The sequence below is a fragment of the Equus caballus genome, chromosome 10, assembly GCF_041296265.1.
Source record: "Equus caballus isolate H_3958 breed thoroughbred chromosome 10, TB-T2T, whole genome shotgun sequence".
Lineage (NCBI taxonomy): Eukaryota > Metazoa > Chordata > Mammalia > Perissodactyla > Equidae > Equus > Equus caballus.
Genome location: NC_091693.1, coordinates 76,279,299 through 76,298,732, shown reverse-complemented (window position 1 = coordinate 76,298,732; position 19,434 = coordinate 76,279,299). Strand labels below are relative to the sequence as shown.

Sequence of the window (19,434 nt, the reverse complement as noted above, 5' to 3'; positions counted from 1 at the left end):
ACCCTGTGAATAGCAGCAGAGCACTGTCTGCTGCAGTGCTGGAAGAGAGAGGATGGTGCGGAAAGACCGGGTGGGTTCCGCTCTGCTGTCCACACTGTCGCTAGGAGTTAGAATCAGCTCAGTGGCACTGACAACAAATTTACATTCTATGCCATTAGAAACATAGAAGTTCACTGTTATGTCTTGGTAACTTTTTCCTTTCATTATATATAGTGTCTCATTATCTTATTACTGTTGTACTTTGCTTTCAATTTTATATTATGTGATAATGTTGCTGAATCTGCTTTAGTTAGTATTTGCATAGTATGTTGGTTAAGAGTGTTTTTGTTTGCAGATAACTCAGAAAGGCTTTCTTTTTCTCATATAATGAGAAGAATCTTGGTGGAATGTCCAGGCATTGGCTTATTGACGCTGTTTGAGACCCAGCCTCCTTTTCTCTTGTTCTGCATCATCGTTGTTTGCTTTTTGTCCTTAAGATTATACACTGGCCAGCAAACCTCTAGATCTCCCAGCTGCCTTCTAAGAAAAGAAGGTGGAGAGCAAATGATTTGTTTTCATGATGCCTTGTCTTTTATTCAGGAAAGGAATCTCTCTCATTACGTTTTTTTGGTCAACATCTTTTTGAATTTGTCGTATGGCTGTCTCTCACTGGATAAGAGTTGGTGAAAAAGGAGCTGTAGATGGAGATTGGGTCAGCCAGTCAATATTATCTGTTAACACACAGTATTTTTTTTCATCCCTTTATTTTCTACCATTTAGAGTTGTAAATTTTGTGTTTTTATCTGATCTGGCAATCTCTGTTTTTTCATTAGGTGAGTTTAAGTTTTTAAAATTTTTATAATGCTAATATATTTGGGGTTTATTTTTCTTATATTTTCTGCTTACGTTCTATTTTCTTTGCTTTTCTCCTTTATTGCCTTATCTTACAGCAATAAAAGTTTTTATTCCTATTTTTCCCTTGGTTTTGATATTATTAGTCAAGTTTAAGTGGTTATTCCTAAATTCTGAATGTATATATTTAACTGTACATGTTTCCTATGAAAGTATAAAGTAATTGGGTATTCATGTCATGTTTTGAAAAGCAACATGGGTTTTAGCACACTTTGACCAGTCATTGATCCTCTAAACACTCTATAACTCTTAATCTTGTTATAGTTATCTAGAATTTTGATTTTCTATTTTTTAATCACCTAACTTACTTCTTCTGACAGTCTAATATTAAATTTGTTGCTACGTTTACTTTATGTCATTTGTTGAAACTTATAACCCATTCTTTTTGATAGGCTCTCTTTTTTCCTAATGAAGTATATTTTTAAGTTCCCCCAAATAGTTATCCTTTAATTGTTCTTTAAAGGTTTGAGGGTAGTAAACTGTCGTTATCTTTCTGTGTCTGAGAATGGCTCTTCTCCCTTCAACCCACACATACCACCCCCTCCCCTCACAACTCCCCCCATCAGCATGCTGGCGCATACAGGCCTTCCGCTGAACCCTTCCTCTCTCACACACTCACACACTCACACACTCACACTTAAATGGTAGTTTATCCATGTGTAAAAGTTTTGATAGACAATTGCTTCTCATTAGTGTTTCAGGCCATTACTCCACTGTCTTCTGGAATAAGTAGTAACGGATAAATGTTAGTATAATCACCTTTCTTTTATAGGTCACCTTTTTTTCTCTCATAACTTTTAATTTCTTTTTTAGATATTTCCTGTTTCTATGTGATTTAAGTTTACACTGCTTGGTACTTTGAATGTTCTATTGAGCTTTAGACTGATCTGGTGTCTTTCCTCAAATCTAGAAAATTTTCCGTAATCTTTCCAGATACTCCTTCCATTCTTTTGTCTTGGAGCTTTTATTAGATGCTTTTTGAGATTTTTCAGTCTATGTTCTGTGTCTCATCTGTTTTCTCAAACATTTATTTCTTATTTATCTACCATTCAATTCACTAATTCTTTGACTGACCTAGAATTTATCCCTTTTGCTTTAAGTGGCTATTATTGTCAAGATTTCCAATTTCTTTTAAAAAAAATCTACCTGTTTTCATTTCATTGCTGCTTTTGGCTTCACAGTTTATTTTATTTTATTTTATTTTATTTTATTTATTTTTTTTAAAGATTTTTTTTTTATTTTTTCCTTTTTCTCCCCAAAGCCCCCCGGTACATAGTTGTGTATTCTTCGTTGTGGGTTCTTCCAGTTGTGGCATGTGGGACGCTGCCTCAGCGTGGTCTGACGAGCAGTGCCATGTCCGCGCCCAGGATTCGAACTAACGAAATACTGGGCCGCCTGCAGCGGAGCGCGCGAACTTAACCATTCGGCCACGGGGCCAGCCCTTGGCTTCACAGTTTTTATGGAAGTTAAAAACAATTTCCTTTGAGCATTGGAAATAAAATTATTATAAAGTCATTGTTTCTGAAAATTATTTCAACTGGAATGGATTCATTTGGTGAATGCTGATTCTGCTGGCTCTTAGCTTAGATATCTTTTGAAATTTGATTGCCTGTCCATGTTTAAATGTCTTTTTTTCTTTCCTGTTTTCCTTCCTCCCTCCCTGTTTCTCCAGATTTCTATTTCTATGTTCATTCCTCCCTGTGCAGCAGTTTTATGGTTTTTCTCTTTTACCCCCATGTTTTAAATAAACATTATATTGGCATTTTGAGGCTCCTATCAGCAATGATGAAGGTATTACAGATAACAGTTAAAAACTAAAAGATGAACTGGTCATCTGCTCATCTCTAGAAATGAGGCTTTCTCTGTATCTTCCTGTCTCCCTAGGCTTATGGCTTATCAAAAGTCCCAGTTTGGGGCACACTTTATATGTTTATATTTTGTTTATTGTATTTTCTTTAAGTGTATAAATTAATTATAAAGTTTAATTTCAGTTACATACATATTCTTTTTACTAGTCTTACCTGGTCATAAGTCTTAAGCAATGAGCCTAGCACTGGTCTTTTGTCTCATATGTAACTCTTTTGGTCCTTTTTATCCTACTGGAGCCAAATTTGATTTCCATTGTCTGCTTTTGCCTGAGAACTACAGTGTTACTCACTTCTTTGTGCTTCTGTTCTCTTTGTCCATGGTGATGTTTATTTTGGATTTGAACATGGTTGTATCTTTTGGTCATTGCTGTGTAATGAATATGTGTCAGAGGAATATGTGTCGAAACATGTACTGATCCTTCCTTTTTTGATCAGAAAAGTCCTGGATTTCAAATCTGTCTTGTAATCAGTCCTAAAACAGACTTCTGAAACTTCCTTGGTGGTTGGGGGGGGGGGGCATACTTTTCCATTCTCACCGTTTTACTGTACATAAACTTTTGATTTTGAACTATTTTAATATCCACGGTTTCTTTCCAGACAGCTGGAGTTGTAAATTTTCTCTTACTTCTGGTGCTTCAGACTGAAGTGCTCATATTCCTTCCTGTGTTTCCAGATTTCTAGCCCTGACTCTTCTATTAACTGTGTGTCTTCTGAATGTTTCGAGTTTTTCTCTGGAGAATGTTTCTGGCCTTCCTTTTAGAAGTGTTCTGAGAAAGAAAATGTCATTCTCCAAAAGTTGAATTAAAAAGCTATGAAAATATATGGCTGATGTGCTTTATAAAGTCAGAAGACAGATACCCTATGATGAAAAGGAAGTATAGACATAGTGGTGAATTGGGGCTTGGGGAATCCAGGCACAGCAGAATTGTAAGGGGAAAACAATGAAATTAAGGCATAGATGAGAGAACCAAGGTGTAATAAAAATGCTGACATATGCAGTTAATATTGATTCATTCAGTGAAGGCAAATTATTGGGATAGAAGATATAAGAATGAGAGAACTCACTGTCAAGGAAACTGTACTTTTTATTTTATTTTTTTGAGTACTTTGCAACCAGTGTGTACTCTGTAAATTTAATTAGCAGTATTAAACTGAACTGTTTTCTTTTAGTTTTGAGGGTAATAAAGAAATTCATAGCTTTCTTTTACCTGTTTCAGTATGGCTTGGGAAGAGAATTTGTTAGATGACTTACTAAATTTTGCTGCCACCCCCAAGGGACTACTACTTCTTCAAAAGACGGGAGCCATCAATGAATGTGTGACATTTATGTTCAACCAATATGCAAAAAAATTACAGGTATGAATTTCCATCTGCCACAGTTAAAGGAATTTTTGTTGCTGTAAAAGTCATTAAGAACATCCTTCTGTTTTCTGTGCATGAAGAGGTTATTAAACTTCAATTAAAAAGCCATGTAGCATTGTAATATTGAACTTGATATTTTTTCGGGAAAGCATTAGAGAATTGATGTTGGTATCTATGACTGTGTTTACAGGATGACAAACACCAGATAAAATAGGAAAATTCAGTTAATCAGCCATGTGTTTTATAAATATGATGTTAAACATCTGGATATACTAAAATTAGGTGAAACTCTGGGAAAAAAACCTGTTGGGTCTAAATGTACATGTCAGTGAAAGTTTAGGCCTCACGTTTTAAAAGAAACAAAATATTTGTAAAGGAATTTTATTGTTGCTGCTGTTATATAAAATTTATGGTATAACTTAGCCTTTTCTCAGACAAAGGTCGTTGAGGTATATTCAGCTTTTTGCTGGCATAGTAAATATCCCTAGACTCCTGGGCTTTCTTAGGATCATAGCATCCTTTCGAAAGTGTTTTCTTTGTCTCTGGCAGCTGTTGTTTCTTAATGTTATTAGGTTGTCTGATCATGAATACAATTTTATTTGTTCTTCCTTACTCTTCAATTCTAACTTCCTGCTGTTGTTTGAGCCTATAAAAAAACAAGTAATTAACTTTCTAGAGTTGCTTTTGCTGATGAAGAGTAAGTAGTTCGAGAGGCCGGCCCCATTGCCAAGTGGTTAAGTTCGTACGCTCTGCTTCGGTGGCCTGGGGTTTTGCCTGTTCGGATCCTGGGTATGGACCAAGCACTACTCATCAAGCCATGCTGAGGTGGCATCCCACATAACACAATGAGAAGGACCTATAACTAAAATATACAACTATGTACTTGAGGGGCTTCGGGGGGAAGAAGAAAAAAAAAAAAAGATTGGCAACAGATGTTAGCTCAGGGTCAATCTTAAAAAGGAAAAAAAAAACAAGAAATAGACAATGCATAAAAATTAAAAAAAAAAAAAAAGAATAAGTAATTCCTGAAAGAGAGGCCTGACCATCCCTTCATAAGTAAAACATGAATATTAGTTCATGGGTTTATGATACTAGGTTTGTGTGTGCAGATATGTGTTTTTGTTTTTATTTAAATAGACCTCAACTGTAGAGAATTTAGTTATTTGTGTGCCTCCGTTCATGGCCTATGGTCTTCATCTGTCCATGCACCGTTTCTCTGTTGGTTAATTTTATTCCCGTCGTTCCTGGTTTGCAGTTTCAGTTCACCCTGTATGCGTTCCCCTTCCATAGGCTTCCATGCCAATGTATTTGATATGTGTAATGCTCTTGGATATGTACACTTCTTGTAGACTATTGTCTTAGCCCATTTGGGCTATTATAACAAAATACCACAGACTGAGTGGCTTATAAACGATAGAAATTTATTGCTCACAGTTCCGGAGGCTGGAAGTCTTAAGATCAGGATGCCAGCATGGTCAGGTGAGAGCCTTCTTCTGGTTCACAGACTTCTCATTGTTTCCTCACATGGCGGAAGGGGCTGGGGAGCTCTCTGGGATCTTTTTTTATAAGAGCACTAATCCCATTTATGAGGACTTTCCACCTTCATGACCTAATGACCTCCCAAAGGCTCCACTTACTACCATCACCTTCGGGGGCTAAGATTTCAACATGAAGTTTGGGGGGACACAGACATTCAGACTAGCAAATAGAAGTTTTTCAGGCTTTTTAAGTTTGTATAATTGAAATTGTTTTAATTTGAATTTCTCTGCTGGTGAGTTTGAATCTTTCCTTGTGTACTAGTTAACCATTTGGGTTCCATTTTTTAAAATATTCAAGAAATTCAGAGACAATTTTCTTTTTCATTCAGATGTTTGAAACCATGGAGACAGCTTTTACTCTTGTGATAATACACCTAGGACTAGATGTCATTTTTTTATATTCATAAATTTTAAAACAATCTTGTTTTCCTTTGTGCCACACTGGTGGTAATAATAATGTTCCCTGGACCTCAGTAACTTACAACCCTATAATTTAGTACGGTTCTTTAATGGTGCTTTAGGCTATTCAAGACATTTCCTGAAAATTTAGATTCTCAGTTATCTTGTAAGAAAGCAACTAGACCGTTTCCTTAATTATGCTGAAGAGAAAGTAGAGACCCAGACTACTCTGGAAGTTAGTGTGATCGGGAAGCTCCCTGGCTGCTAATATGTGAGCCAGCAGGGTCAGTGGGGTGACTGATGCGTAAGGTGTTTGCTCAGTTGATCTGGAGGAAGGCAAGTGGGAAACGGATACACATTTATCTTGCTGTACGTTGTGTCATCTAACGGCAGAGCTAATGGATGATAAATTAAGGAAAATGGAAAATATAAGTAATAAAAATGGAAAAGGAAGGCATTATAAAGACATGAGCAGCAGAAAATTGAAGAAATAATCCCTTATTCTTTCTACTTTTTTCCCTTATAACTGAATTCCATAGTTTATATTTTTAAAGTTTGATTAAAACATATCCTTTTAATGAAATGTTGAAAAAATATAAGTTCTAAATGGTTAGCTCTGTTTAGAAGTACCATTTTGTAAGCCAACCTTATCTTAGCCAAAGTGTGAAAAGGAGGAACATTTTATGATGTGTTTATTTCCTTATTCTGATTTTTGCTGAGAGACAGACTCACTTGTGTACTTTACCTTGAGTACATGTATAGTACTCTCTTTGTGAAATAAATTATTTATTTAATGTTTTCTATAACAGTGTTTACAAACCTGTGTATTAATGATGATGATTCTTTGTGTGTGTGTGGATGTATGTGTGTGTATATATATATACACTTCCTCAGAAAAAAAATCACATTTCCTCTAAAATGTATTGTCATTTTTAAGAAGATGCCATTGTTCTTTATAACGTTTGTTTAAAAACCCAGTTAAATTGTCAGTCAATACGAATTTATTAATGAGGAAATTGATTGAAGAACCAACCTAAAGAATCAAATAATAAATAGAATATAAAGTTGGAAGGAATCTTACTCTTCATCTGGTCCAAGTCCCTTATTTTATGTGCAAAGAGACTTAGACCTGGAGAGAGAAGTGACTTGTTCAAGGTCAGAAAGCAACTTGGTTTTAGGGCTGGGACCAGAATAGATCTGAAATAGGATTGTTAAGAATGTTACATTAGGGGCTGGCCCTGTGGCTGAATGGTTAAGTTTGTGTGCTCTGCTTTGGCAGCCCAGGGTTTCACTGGTTCGGATCCTGGGCATGGACGTGGCACTGCTCATCAAGCCATGCTGAGGTGGTGTCCCACATAGCACAGCTAGAAGGACCTACAGCTAGAATATACAACTATGTATTGGGGGCTTTGGGGAGAGGACGAAGAAGAAGGAAAAAAAAGATTGGTGACAGATGTTAGCTCAGGGCCAATCTTTAAAAAAATATATATATTACATTAGTCGTAACTCATGATTGTGGCAGTTTCCGAGTTTGTTTTTGCTTCTCTTCTTGTCTTTACTTGAAAGAATGTCTAGCATATGAATAAAAAACCTCGTTAACTATACATGTCACATATGAATAAGTATTAGCATGCTGTGTTTTCCTGCTTCTCAGTCGTTCCTTATTTATGTTCTTAGATCAGCAGACACCAAAAGTTTGGCTATGGAGTTTTGGTTACACAAGTGGCATCAACAGCAGCTGGTGCAGTAGCACTACAAAATTCAGGTAAGGTTTTTCTTTTAATTAGAATTATAATTATTTTAAATAAAATGAGCAAGCCAATGGGAAATTTAACTGGCACGATCAAGTATCAGAATATTTACTTGAAAGCTGTTTTTCTGGAGTTAGGCCTTAGGGAAAAGAAAGTTACAGGGTTTCCTTTTTATCTTTTCTCTTCCATGAATCGCACTGGGAATTTTTTTTCCTGTGAAAATATGTACAACTTCGTTGTTTCCTCAGAACAGTGGCACATAATGAACTAAACTGAGAAATATTTGATACTTTAAGAAGCCCTCCTCATCGTATAAATCAAAGGATATCATCCTCTCTCTTAGTACAGTTGCATCTGATAGAATTTCTTAATGCTCAGTTTCAGTGGCTTATATATGCATCAGAATTTACAATTATAATAATCACACATACATACCATTTCCTTATTTCCTTTCCTTCTCTTCCATTCTTGAAGCTTTCCTCTCACCACCTAGCTTTCACCACTATGTTTGCAGTTGGCATGTATTATCTAATATGGATTGGATTTTTGAAGTGTTTAAACGTTGGGAATTTAATGTATCATCTCTTAAGGTTATCAGAACCCTGAACCAGAGACAAGATGTAATCTCTCGTAGAGATGCTACAATTATATTTTTCAAAATTTATAGTTGCTGAATCACCACTATTGATTGTTTCCTTAAATGAAAATATTTTTTATCTTGTATCTTAAACATTTTTTGGCTCAACTAATTTGGACTACTTGTATTAAGAAACGTGTTTCTTGGCAGAAGTTGCCCTAAGCTGAACCACTTATTTTTTCTTCTACTTAGAATAAAATCCAATTTATTGTAGTACTCAGAAACACATTAAAAGAAGCATTGGAGACTAGATTTAATCTCAGATTTCCCTTGGTTGAGTCATTAAGTTTCTGAGTCTCATAGTATCAAATTTTTCATGAGAGGGTTAAATGCAATTTTTCTCAAAGATGCATTCATAAATGCAATTCCTTCTTTTAAAGGAAGGAAGACTGACCCTGCTTGAGTTCCTCTGATGTCTTAGGTACTCTATTAGGAACTCTACATATATCATCCCATTTATACTTCATGACAACCCTTGAATGTAGCGCTGTTATTTCAGTTTTCAAATGGGGGCACTGATGCTCTAAGTCAAGAGATTTGTCTAGGACATACAGCTAATAAGCTGGCTGATTTGTAATTTGAGCCCTGATACTCTTGACTTCAGACCCTATGTTTTTTCTGTTGTACCAGAGGACTCTGCTCTAGTGTTGTTATTATGAACTTACAGATTTTGTGATTAGATATTCTGTTTTACACTTTTTCATATGATTTGATTCTTCCTAAAGGAATGTAATGATCAGGCTTACTAATCCTTTTCATTTAGATAAATAGTATTTGACGCATGAGAATTTAAAGACGTTATTGAGCCAAAAGCTGTGTGAAATGTAGAATTGTTCCAAGCATATGAAATTACAAAAAAGTATTAGTTATATTAGAATAAGGGAACACACTGTACTCTTTGGATGCCTACCTTGCCTCCTGATACCTCCTTCTACTCACACACACGTGCACACGCACACACAAACACACACACACCTGCCTTTTAGGCTGTGTCTTACTGTTGGCTCATTTGCAGAGTAAAGTGTAAACCTTATTTTCCAGAAAAAACATGCTCAGAGAAGTTATTGACCAAAGGCTAAATGCTGGGACTCAGAATTCTATCCTCCAGGGAAATAATCTTTCAGAATTTAGTCATTACAGTTTTATGATAATGAAGTATCATAAAGGTATATTAACAATAGGAGATTCAATTTCTACTAAGGTTAGAGGGTATTTCTTATACAAAATACAGGCATCTGTCTTTTTTCACTGTGGACCAGTCTTGTCAGAGGCATAATTATATTTTTCCTCCATAATCCAGAAAGATAGTATACTATAAATATGTTATAAAATAATTCTTCTTAGGGTTTATTAATGCACTTATAACTGAATTATGGGCCAATCTGGAATGTGGAAGAGATGATGTTAGAGTAACTCATCCCAGATCTACACCAGTGGATCCTATTGACCGAAGCTGTCAAAAGGTAAGGATTGACTTGATTACCTACTAGTGTACAGATTTTATGTATATCTCTCAGAAATTACTTTGTCCGGACTTTATCTATATTCAATTACAACCAGCAGCCTTTCCTAAATTTTTCTTTTCTCTCCTTTTTTTAATTTCCGTATTTTTTGTTTTCAAAATAAATTTAGTGAATGATAGAAATACCAGTGTTCTCTAGGGATTATGTTTTGCAAGGATGTTTTTATTTCACCTTATTTTTACTATAATTTTTCTCCCTTAAGAAAAAGTAATATACAGCAGACATGTTAAGAACAAAGCAAAACAAAAACCCTGAAACAAAAACCAGCCAACCAACACAAAAAAAGTAAGGATGTTTTTTGCTCTTGTCTTGAATCTAATAGAAAATTGAATTATTTGAGGGAGGGGTAGTCAGAGAGAAGATGCTATCATTTAGAGTAATATGGCAAAAAAAAAAAAAAATTCTGAAGCACTATACAATGTTCTGTTATAATTCAGTGGCTTTTATATATTTAATATGTTCTCCTAATTTCACTAAAATCAAATGATGATTCCTGGCTTGACTTTATGTTAGCCTGGGAAATTTTTATTCAAAGGGTATTATAAAATTATCAAAAAGAATTAGTAGTTCTGCTTTCTGTAATGGTGGACTGGTTCACTCCAGTAGAAAACACAAACTCAGGAGAAGTAACTTAAAAATCAATCAGTTAAAAGTGCTGGAATGGCTAAAAATAAGCAAAAAAAAAAATGGAGGGGAGTCAATGTGAAGATGAAGAGAATGGTACTGCCTGAGATTCTGGATTTAGCAGATTTTTGCTTGAGGGAAAGTACCAATTGGTGCCCCACAGATAGAAATCTATACTCAAAACAAGCTTGGAAAACCAGAAGATAAGGTTTAGGGCTACAATACAGCTGGAGAATGAGAGAGGTACATAGAAGGTAGTTAACTCTGTATATATTCTGTCTAAATATGTGACTATCTCCTGAACTATCTACTTGAACTTAACAGAAATACTAGATGCTCTTACCACAGGGGTCAGAGTTTAGAATTTGAGTTCAGCCACGTTAACTGCTAAATTAAAGTGAGCACTCTTTGGGGAATATAGCAGAATCTAGCATCTCTACAACATATCCTTCACAATGTATGGAATACTATCCAAAGTTACTAGACATATGAAGAATAAGAGAAATGTGATTCAAACTCCAGAAAACGGCAAGTAATAGAGATGTACTGTGAAATGAAGTTGGAATTATTTGTCAAGGATTTTAAAACAGTTATTATAAGTAGAATGTAAAGGAAAATATGTTTGTTATGATGAACAAATTAGAAATCATAGTAGAGAAATAGAAACTATAAAAGAATCAGATAGAAATTCCAGAACTAGAAACAACTTATTATCTGAAATAATTTTCTAGATGGGCTTAACAGAAGATTTAAAGATGACAGAAGAAATAGTCAGTGAACTTGAAATAAATCAATGGAAGTTATACAATCTGAAGAGCAGAGAGAAAAAAAGAATTAGGAAGCATTTTGGTGATTTGTTAGACCTTATCAAAAGGTTTAACATATGTGTGATTGAAATACCAGAAATAGAAGAGAGAGAGAATGGGACAGACAAATATTTGAATAAATAATAGCTGAAAATTTCCAAATTTCTTGGAAGATGTAAATTTATAGATCAAGAAACTTAATGAATCCCAGGGAAGAATATGCAAAGAATTAAAATACAAAGGAAACCCCAGTAAGGCTCATTGTAGACATACAAACTGCTGAGAAGGAAAGATAAAGAGGAAGTGTTTGAAGAAGGCATAGAAAATCACACATTACCTAGAGGGGAACAGCAGATAAGTTTGCTGATATCATATTAGAAACAGTGGAGGCCAGAAGACAATGGGGCATTTTAATGTGCTGAAAGGGGAAAATAAGAGTCAACCTAGATTTCTATATCCAGCAAAAATATTCTTCAAGAGTAAAAGTGAAATTTTAAAATAAAGGCTAAGAAAATATTTTACAACAGATCTGCATTTCAAATAATACTAAAGAAATTTCTTCAGGTTGGAGGAGAATGATACCAAATGGATATTTGGGTTTTTAGGATTGAAAGAGGAAATTACATAGGTGAGTGAATATAAAAGCCTATTTTTCTCTTAATTTCTTATAATCACATGTGAATCTTTAGAAGAAAGCTATGACATAGTGGGATTTATTTTATCCTTAGAGGTAATACATATGACAGCTATACCATACAGGACAAGCAAATGCTATAATGGTATACAAATCTATATGATTACAAGGTTCTTACATTTTACATACAGTAGCATAATATTCTTAATCCCTGTGAAATATTTCTAATTTGAATTTAAGGTTACAGGGATTTTATTCAAGTTCTTTGAATTAGAAATGTCAATATAAACTGATTAACTCTTCCCTTTAAAAGAAAATTGTATATTGTCCTAAACTGTGTACTGAAAGATCTAGAAATAACTCATAGTAATAAACATTCTTAGTGCCCAGTTTGTGGTCCTAAGTATTATTCCCTAGGGACTCTGTTTTCTTTTGGGATTTAATTTTATTTTCTTTTAAATTGTAGAAAACAATAATGTGGCTTCAATATAAAATGAAGTACATTAACAAGTTTACTTTCAGTCCAGTCCCTTTCCCCTCTTCCCTCTGTCTATTCCTGTGCTTTACACTATGATAGACGATAGTCCCATATGGTAAATTTAAATTGAAACTAAAGTTAACAATTCAGCCTCTCAGTTACATTAATCATATCTTAGGTGCTCAGTAGCCACATGTAGCTAGTGCCTATCATATTGCACAGTTGAGATTACATGACAGTTCCATCACCACAGAATGTTCTGTTGGATAGGCAGGACTGTGGAGGAAGGGTAACACTGTTAAATAGTGTCTGAAGATCATATTGTGATTTGTAATGAATAATCTTAACCTGGAAATAAGAAAATACGTTAAATAAGTTCTGCTATCAACTTTCTGGTTGTGTGTCTTTGGCCAAGTCACTTCACTTCTCTCAGGTTTTCTCAACTACTAAATGAGAGATTGAGTTAACTGTTCCTTTTAATTTTCTTGATGTTCGGATTTTAGTGAAGATTCTCAATTTGTCTAGTCTCAAGTTGTCTGAATCTAACGAAAAAATTTAAATGACCAGCAGAAAACTTAATAGTTAGAAATAAGTACAATTAATACAATGCAAACTCAACATGCAAGGATTAGCAGAATGTAAGTCTTCTAGAGACGGGTAGAGTTAATTGGAAAACCTTCTAGAAAGAAATGTTGTGGCAAACTTTTGAAAGCTTGTGAAGTGGGATAATGAGTAAGTGGGAGGGCAGCTGGAGCGTTTGAGTAGGATGAGAAAAGTTTGTACATGTGGCAGTCACTGGAAGGAGACCACAGGCGGGTTTGATTGACTGAAGTGGTGACTTCAAGCTGAGGAAAAATGGGAAATGAGTCTTTAGAGACTATGAAGAGAAGAAAGGTGTCAATTAGTAAAGTGCCTTGAAAGTCACGCTAGGAGCTTAGATTCCACGTTTATGATGGGCAACCACTGCAAGCTTCTTTGCTGGGGATCCAAAGAATGAATGTGCCTGAGAAAAATATTCAGATTGCTTTTAGTAAGATGAAATGAGAGTGGGAGCTTAAAAATTTCATGGAGAGATTGGCTTGGTAAGATTGCACCAGAAAAGGAGCCGGTTTTGATAGGAAAAACCATGGCTTAAAAAAATTAACTATAATTAGGTTAGTTGGATTTCCAGCGAATGCAGGTAAAGGGTAAAGTTAGCCTGTGACCTGCATGCAAAGGTATATAGAATTTATGACCTTGCTTCAGAGCCCCTATGTATTATTCTTTTATGTTTTCTTACACATCAGCTGTAACTGTGCAAGCAATGAGAAAGATGGATCATTTCGTTTTTTACTCAGAACCAAACTTTTCGAGAGACACATTTTAAAACATTTTCCAATTCTCATGAATGTTGTTAGAATTGTTATGATGTGTTGTCCACACATAGATTGTTGATTTAACTATGTCTACTTATCATATATGTATGTGTTTCAAGTTTATATGGATTAATTAGGCTTATTTGAAAAATTAACCCTGGTGGTCATATTGCTATAAAGCTTTACATTAGTGACTCTTCTGTGGATGTGGTGAGAAAAAATGATCCCTTTAAATGATTGTTTTCTTTCTACCTCCTAGTCTTTTCTAGCACTGGTGAACTTGTTATCTTATCCTGCTGTTTATGAGCTGGTAGGCAATCAAGATCTTCCTAATAAAGCAGAATATTCTCTTCGTGAAGTCCCAACGTGTGTTATTGTAAGTCATTTTCTTTTAGTGCTGCTTTTTGAGATTTGTAGTAAAAATGCAATTTTACCAGAAAAAAAGGAACACTGATGTCATTTAAAAGGCGATTTGATTTATTTATCCATGGAATATCAGTTTCTGAATTATCTGTGAATGGAATCTTTGATCCAGGCCACCCAACAGTCACGACACCTATTGGAATACTAGGTGAATGCTCCCTGACCAGGAAGGAGATTTGGCAGAAATAGAAGTTTGTGTATGAATGATTTTTAGATGACCTATGTTATTAGTAACACCAATGCTGCTCTTTCGTTGGCTGGGATAATAGGAATAAACTGTATCCAGGGAGTCTAATACATTTTCTTGTGATATTTTAATGAGCTACATATACTACCCCATGAGGGCAGTATATACAAATTTATTTAATTTGAGACATATTCATACTCCCTGATGAGTAACTTGTTTTTATCAGAGATATTTAGTTCCTCGTCTTTGGGTAAATTTATGAATTAAACACACATTATTATGTGCATATATAAATGAATTAGTAAAGAATTATTTGATTAATACTGAAATTTCATTATTAATCATTACTTTTTATTTTCTGGTTACTTTGTCCTGTGTGTTATGTCTTTTTACATGGTTTTGCCCTTTTGAATATTTTTAATTCTTGTTAACTCCAAACATTTTAATTTTTTTAAACTTTCTCTACTTTGGGAAATTTTTGATAATTTATATAAATGAAATATGAAGATATGTACTTTTATCATTAAACTTGTAATTTATATTCTTTTTCTTCAAGTGTTCCTATTTTACCTTGTGCTCACTTGTGTCTTGGACACTTCTTAAGTAGTTTTATAACTGGTCGTTTATGTGCCTGTCTTCCTACTACACTGTGAGTGCCTGAGAGCAAGTAGGATATCTTAGTCGTCAGTAGCATCTGGCACATAGTAGGCATCCAGTGAATGGTTTTTGAGAATATTCCTAATATTACTACCCTTAGAGAAATCGGTTATGGAAAACAAGTACAAATGAGTTGCATTGTTTAATCTAGAACAGTGGCTTGGATGTTTGTTCTCCTCCGTGTCCGTGGGTAACTCCAGTGCATATCCAAAGACATCTTTCCACTTAGGGAAGGATTTGTTTTTTATTTAGTCTTAAAACACTTAACTGCAGACAGTTTTGTTGTTCCCCCTCTCCTGATGGCATTACATTTTAACCCTGTAGAAGAAGCACTGCCCCCATCATCATTTAAGCATGTGTAAACTTTCCTTTTATAACAAACAGATAACTCCCTTGACCTATCTGTCTTCTTTTAGCTACCGTCTTATGGTTTTCTTTTTTGTTTCCTCGTGAAAAGCTTCCCGAAAAAATTGCCTAGACTTGAAATCTCTGCTTTCTCTTCTCTCAACTCTGGAAGCCACTGTGATCTGATGTCTTGCTTGATTACTTAACTGAAATTCTTCTGCCAAAAGTCATCAGTAAATATATAATTCTCTAATCCAATGGAACCTCCTCCCTTCCTTTAATTTAATTTCCTACCTTGCAGCATTTGGCACAGTTGATCTGCTCCTCCTTAGGGTCACTCTCTTCTATGATGATGACACTACTTCTGGTTCTCTTCCCACCTCTCTGGTCTCTCCTGCATAGTCTCATTTATGGACTTCTCTGTCTGTCTTACATACTCCGGATTGATCTCATCCAGTTCCGTTCAGTTGTACTGACAACTCTCTTGACTGATATCACTCGCTTGATTGCCAGATTTCTACTAGATAATGAGCACCTGGAAAAATTACAGGCATCTTAGTCTTCCCATGTCCTCAACTGAATACAGTCATGTGCCACAAAACGATGCTTTGGTCAATGACAGACTGCATATACGGTGTGGTCCCGTAAGATTAGGACCCTATAGCCTACGTGTGTAGTAGGCTGTCATCTAGGTTTGTGTAAGTGCACTCTGTGGTTTTCACACAGTGATGAATTCATCTAAAGACACATTTCTCAGAACGAGTCCCTGTCATTAAGTGATGCATGACTGAATAGTATTTTCTCTATCCTAAATCATTCCATTTTCTGTTTTTCTGTCTCAGCAAATGGCACCGTTGTCCACACAGTTGAATAAGCTAGAAATCTGAAAGTCATTGTTGACCCCAAATATGCAATTAATCACCACTTACAAATTTTCACCTTCATGGTATCTTGGTCGTCTTTCTTTTTGTGTTCCTGTTAAGACCACCTTAGCTCAGACTCTCGTTTCCTATCTATATTACTTCGTTGAGATCCTGACTACTCTTTTTCTTCCGATCTTAACCTATAATTTATCCTGACACTAGTTTATCCTCAAAGTCGTCCTTTAAAAATGAAAACCAGTTGCAGTCATTCTGTTGTTTAAGATCCTTACTGATTTCCCTATGCCTCATGCATATTCCATGTTCCTTTACATGGCATGCAGCTTCTCCTCATTCAAAGTCCCCTTTTTTTCTCTTTTCACCTTCCACTCTCTAGCCTTCAAGGTCTTTAGACAAGTTTCTTTCTTTCTCTGGAGTCTGGAAGGTATATAACTTTGCTTTTTAGCTAGATAGCACCTGCTCATTCTTCAGAACTTATTCATGCTTCCCTCTTTCTGTGAAGCCCTTACTGCTCTTCCTCTTTGGCCACTTTTCTAGTGGGTTCCTCTTAATGTACTTTCCTAGTACCTTGTCCATGCGTAAAGCATAACGTCAATTATTTTATAATTATTTTTGTATCTTTTTTGTTTCTACTAATAGACTGTAAGATCTATGAGGAGAGAAACTGTATCTTATTTGTCTTTTGCCTTGAAAGTTTAGCGAGTTGGGGTTTTGGGGATTTTTGTTTGTTTTTGCTACTGTGAGCTTGGTAGGTTCTCAGTAACCTTGCTTTATTATTTCTTACTGGCTAGACTCTTAATGAGTTGGATTCTTCTTAGGCTGTCTTCAAAAGGATTTAATTCAATAACCTGTTTTCTTTGAGAGTCCCAAAGGACCCTAGGAAGTTATACTGAGGAGATGTGTGTGCGTGCTTGAGCGCACACAGGCATGTATGTGTGGGCTTTCTTTACTTTCTTTTGTGGACATTTTCAAACTTACATTAAAAATATAGTATAGCGAACTCTCATATACCCATCACTAAACTTCAACTTTTATCAACATTCAGTAAGTGTTCTTCCATCTGTTCCCCCACTATATTCCAGTTTCCTCTCCTTTACTCCTGCCTTTTTTTTTTTTTTTGAGAATTATAATGCATATTTTGGGCATAATGTCAATTTATCTGTAAATAATTTAGTATTTACCTCTAACTGATAAGGGCTTTTTTTATTTGAATTATCGCTCTGTAAACCATGGTGGTTTTATCATATCTGAAATATTAGATATAATCTCTTAATATTATCTAATATGTAGTCTATATAGAAATTTCCTTTTTTGTCTCAAAGATGTCTTTTTTTGCAGTTGGTCAAGTCATGATCCAAGAAAGGTTCACATGTTGTGTTCAGTTATTATGTCATTTAAGTCTCTCTTTTTCTAAAACAGCTCTCCCTCTCTATTTATTTCCATGCCATTGATTTATTGGAGCAACTGGGTTATTTGTTCTGGGTTACATTGATTCATTGTTTCATTAGGAGCTGTGAAATGGTGATTGTAGTTCTGTCATTCTTTTTTATTTAACTGGAATGATTTAATAAAGGAAACTCTGAAATACAGTTCTTTCAGGAATGGCAGAATAAATGCTTGACACTCTCTATTTATAAATTTTTAGAGTAATGAATTAGTGTTCTAATAATCTCCAAAAGGGATATTTTATTATTATTATTATTATTATGAACTTCTAGTTTTTACATGTATATGTTTCAATCCAATGCAATCATTATTGCTTTTGATGATCAAGATCTTCCTTCTTTGGCTACTGAGTCCTTTTGACATGTACTTATTAGTGTTTGGTATTTTGCTTTCTTGCTTTTTCTCATAAGATGTTCCCAGCTCCATTGTGTGCATTTTCTGTATCAGGCCTGGAATCAGCCATCTTCAGAATCCTTGTTACTTTTAGTAGGACATGCAATTTGAAACTACAGGCTGAGAACTAGGAATGTTTCACTGTTTAGGTTTGTCATTATTTCTAGTCCTTTCAGTGGATAGCCAAGAGGAATAAGTTTTTTTGTTTTTTTTTGAGAAAAATTAATCATGATCCCATGTTGATATTTTTTCTTACTTGTTTATACTTATTTCTTTTCTATTTTACTAAAAAGCTTGGTTCCTAAGGACGTGAACAAAATTACTTATTTGCTTTCTCATACAATGTACATATAATAGTTTCAAAATAAAATAAGATTAGTGAATGCATATTGACATTTCAGTTATTTTTGTCACCAGGTAGTTACAATCAAAATACTGTGCTTTAAAGTTGCTTGAAGTAAGTAAAGCTTTACTTTGCCTGATTATACCACTAATTTGATAGGTAGGTTTGTTTCCGAATGTCTTAAATTTAGAGTTGTTTTGCTTTTTTCTTTTTGTCTTAGTTGTCTTTTAATTTATAGAAAAATATTACATGATTCCAATATGTGGCAAGATATATTCACGGAATGTGCTTACATTATTAATCCCCACTTTCCCCTTACATATTTTGATCTTCAATATATTAGCCACTAGCCACATGTAACTATTTAAATTTAAATTAATTTCAATTAAAGTTAAAAACTCATGTCCTTTAAGTACTATCAACATTTCAAGTTTTCAAGTGCCCACTAGCCATATGTGGTTTAATGGCTACCACATTGGATAGTTCAGATAGAGAACATTTCCGTCGTTGCAGAATGTTCTATTCTATAGCACTGCTCTGTAGCTAACAATTTTAATTAGTTTTTTGTTTATCCTCTGCTATCTCTTTAAAAAGCTTATATACATTTTCTTTCCTCCCAGATTTCTTAAGCATCAGATAGTATACTATAAACTGTCCTACCCTTTGCATTTTTTTTTTTAATTCTATATCTTTGAGGTTACTCTGTAGCAGTACATAGAGCTCTTCTTCATCCTTTTTTACAGTTGCATGGTATTCCATTGTGTGGATGTGCTGGAGTGTTCATCTAGTCATCTCTTGGTGGACAGTTGGATTCTTTAAATTTTTTGCTATTATAAATTATGCCAAAATTAATAACTTTGGCTTATTTATATTGCATTTCCCAGTGTGTCTGT

The 19,434-nt window shown here is 34.7% G+C and overlaps 1 protein-coding gene across 10 annotated transcripts in view; it reads left to right on the top strand.

The window, feature by feature from the left end:
* TBC1D32 (TBC1 domain family member 32) overlaps positions 1 to 19,434 on the top strand; it is a 187,842-nt gene that overhangs the window by 71,282 nt on the left and 97,126 nt on the right. For all 10 annotated transcript variants that reach the window (XR_011422150.1, XR_011422151.1, XR_011422149.1 and 7 more), the window contains 4 exons: positions 3,977 to 4,115; positions 7,736 to 7,823; positions 9,791 to 9,909; positions 14,126 to 14,242. Coding sequence is in view for 7 of the 10 variants with exons in the window: in XM_070223689.1 (XP_070079790.1) it covers positions 3,977 to 4,115; positions 7,736 to 7,823; positions 9,791 to 9,909; positions 14,126 to 14,242 (463 nt within the window). In the remaining 3 variants the exon portion in view is untranslated. The remainder of the gene's footprint in view (positions 1 to 3,976; positions 4,116 to 7,735; positions 7,824 to 9,790; positions 9,910 to 14,125; positions 14,243 to 19,434) is intronic.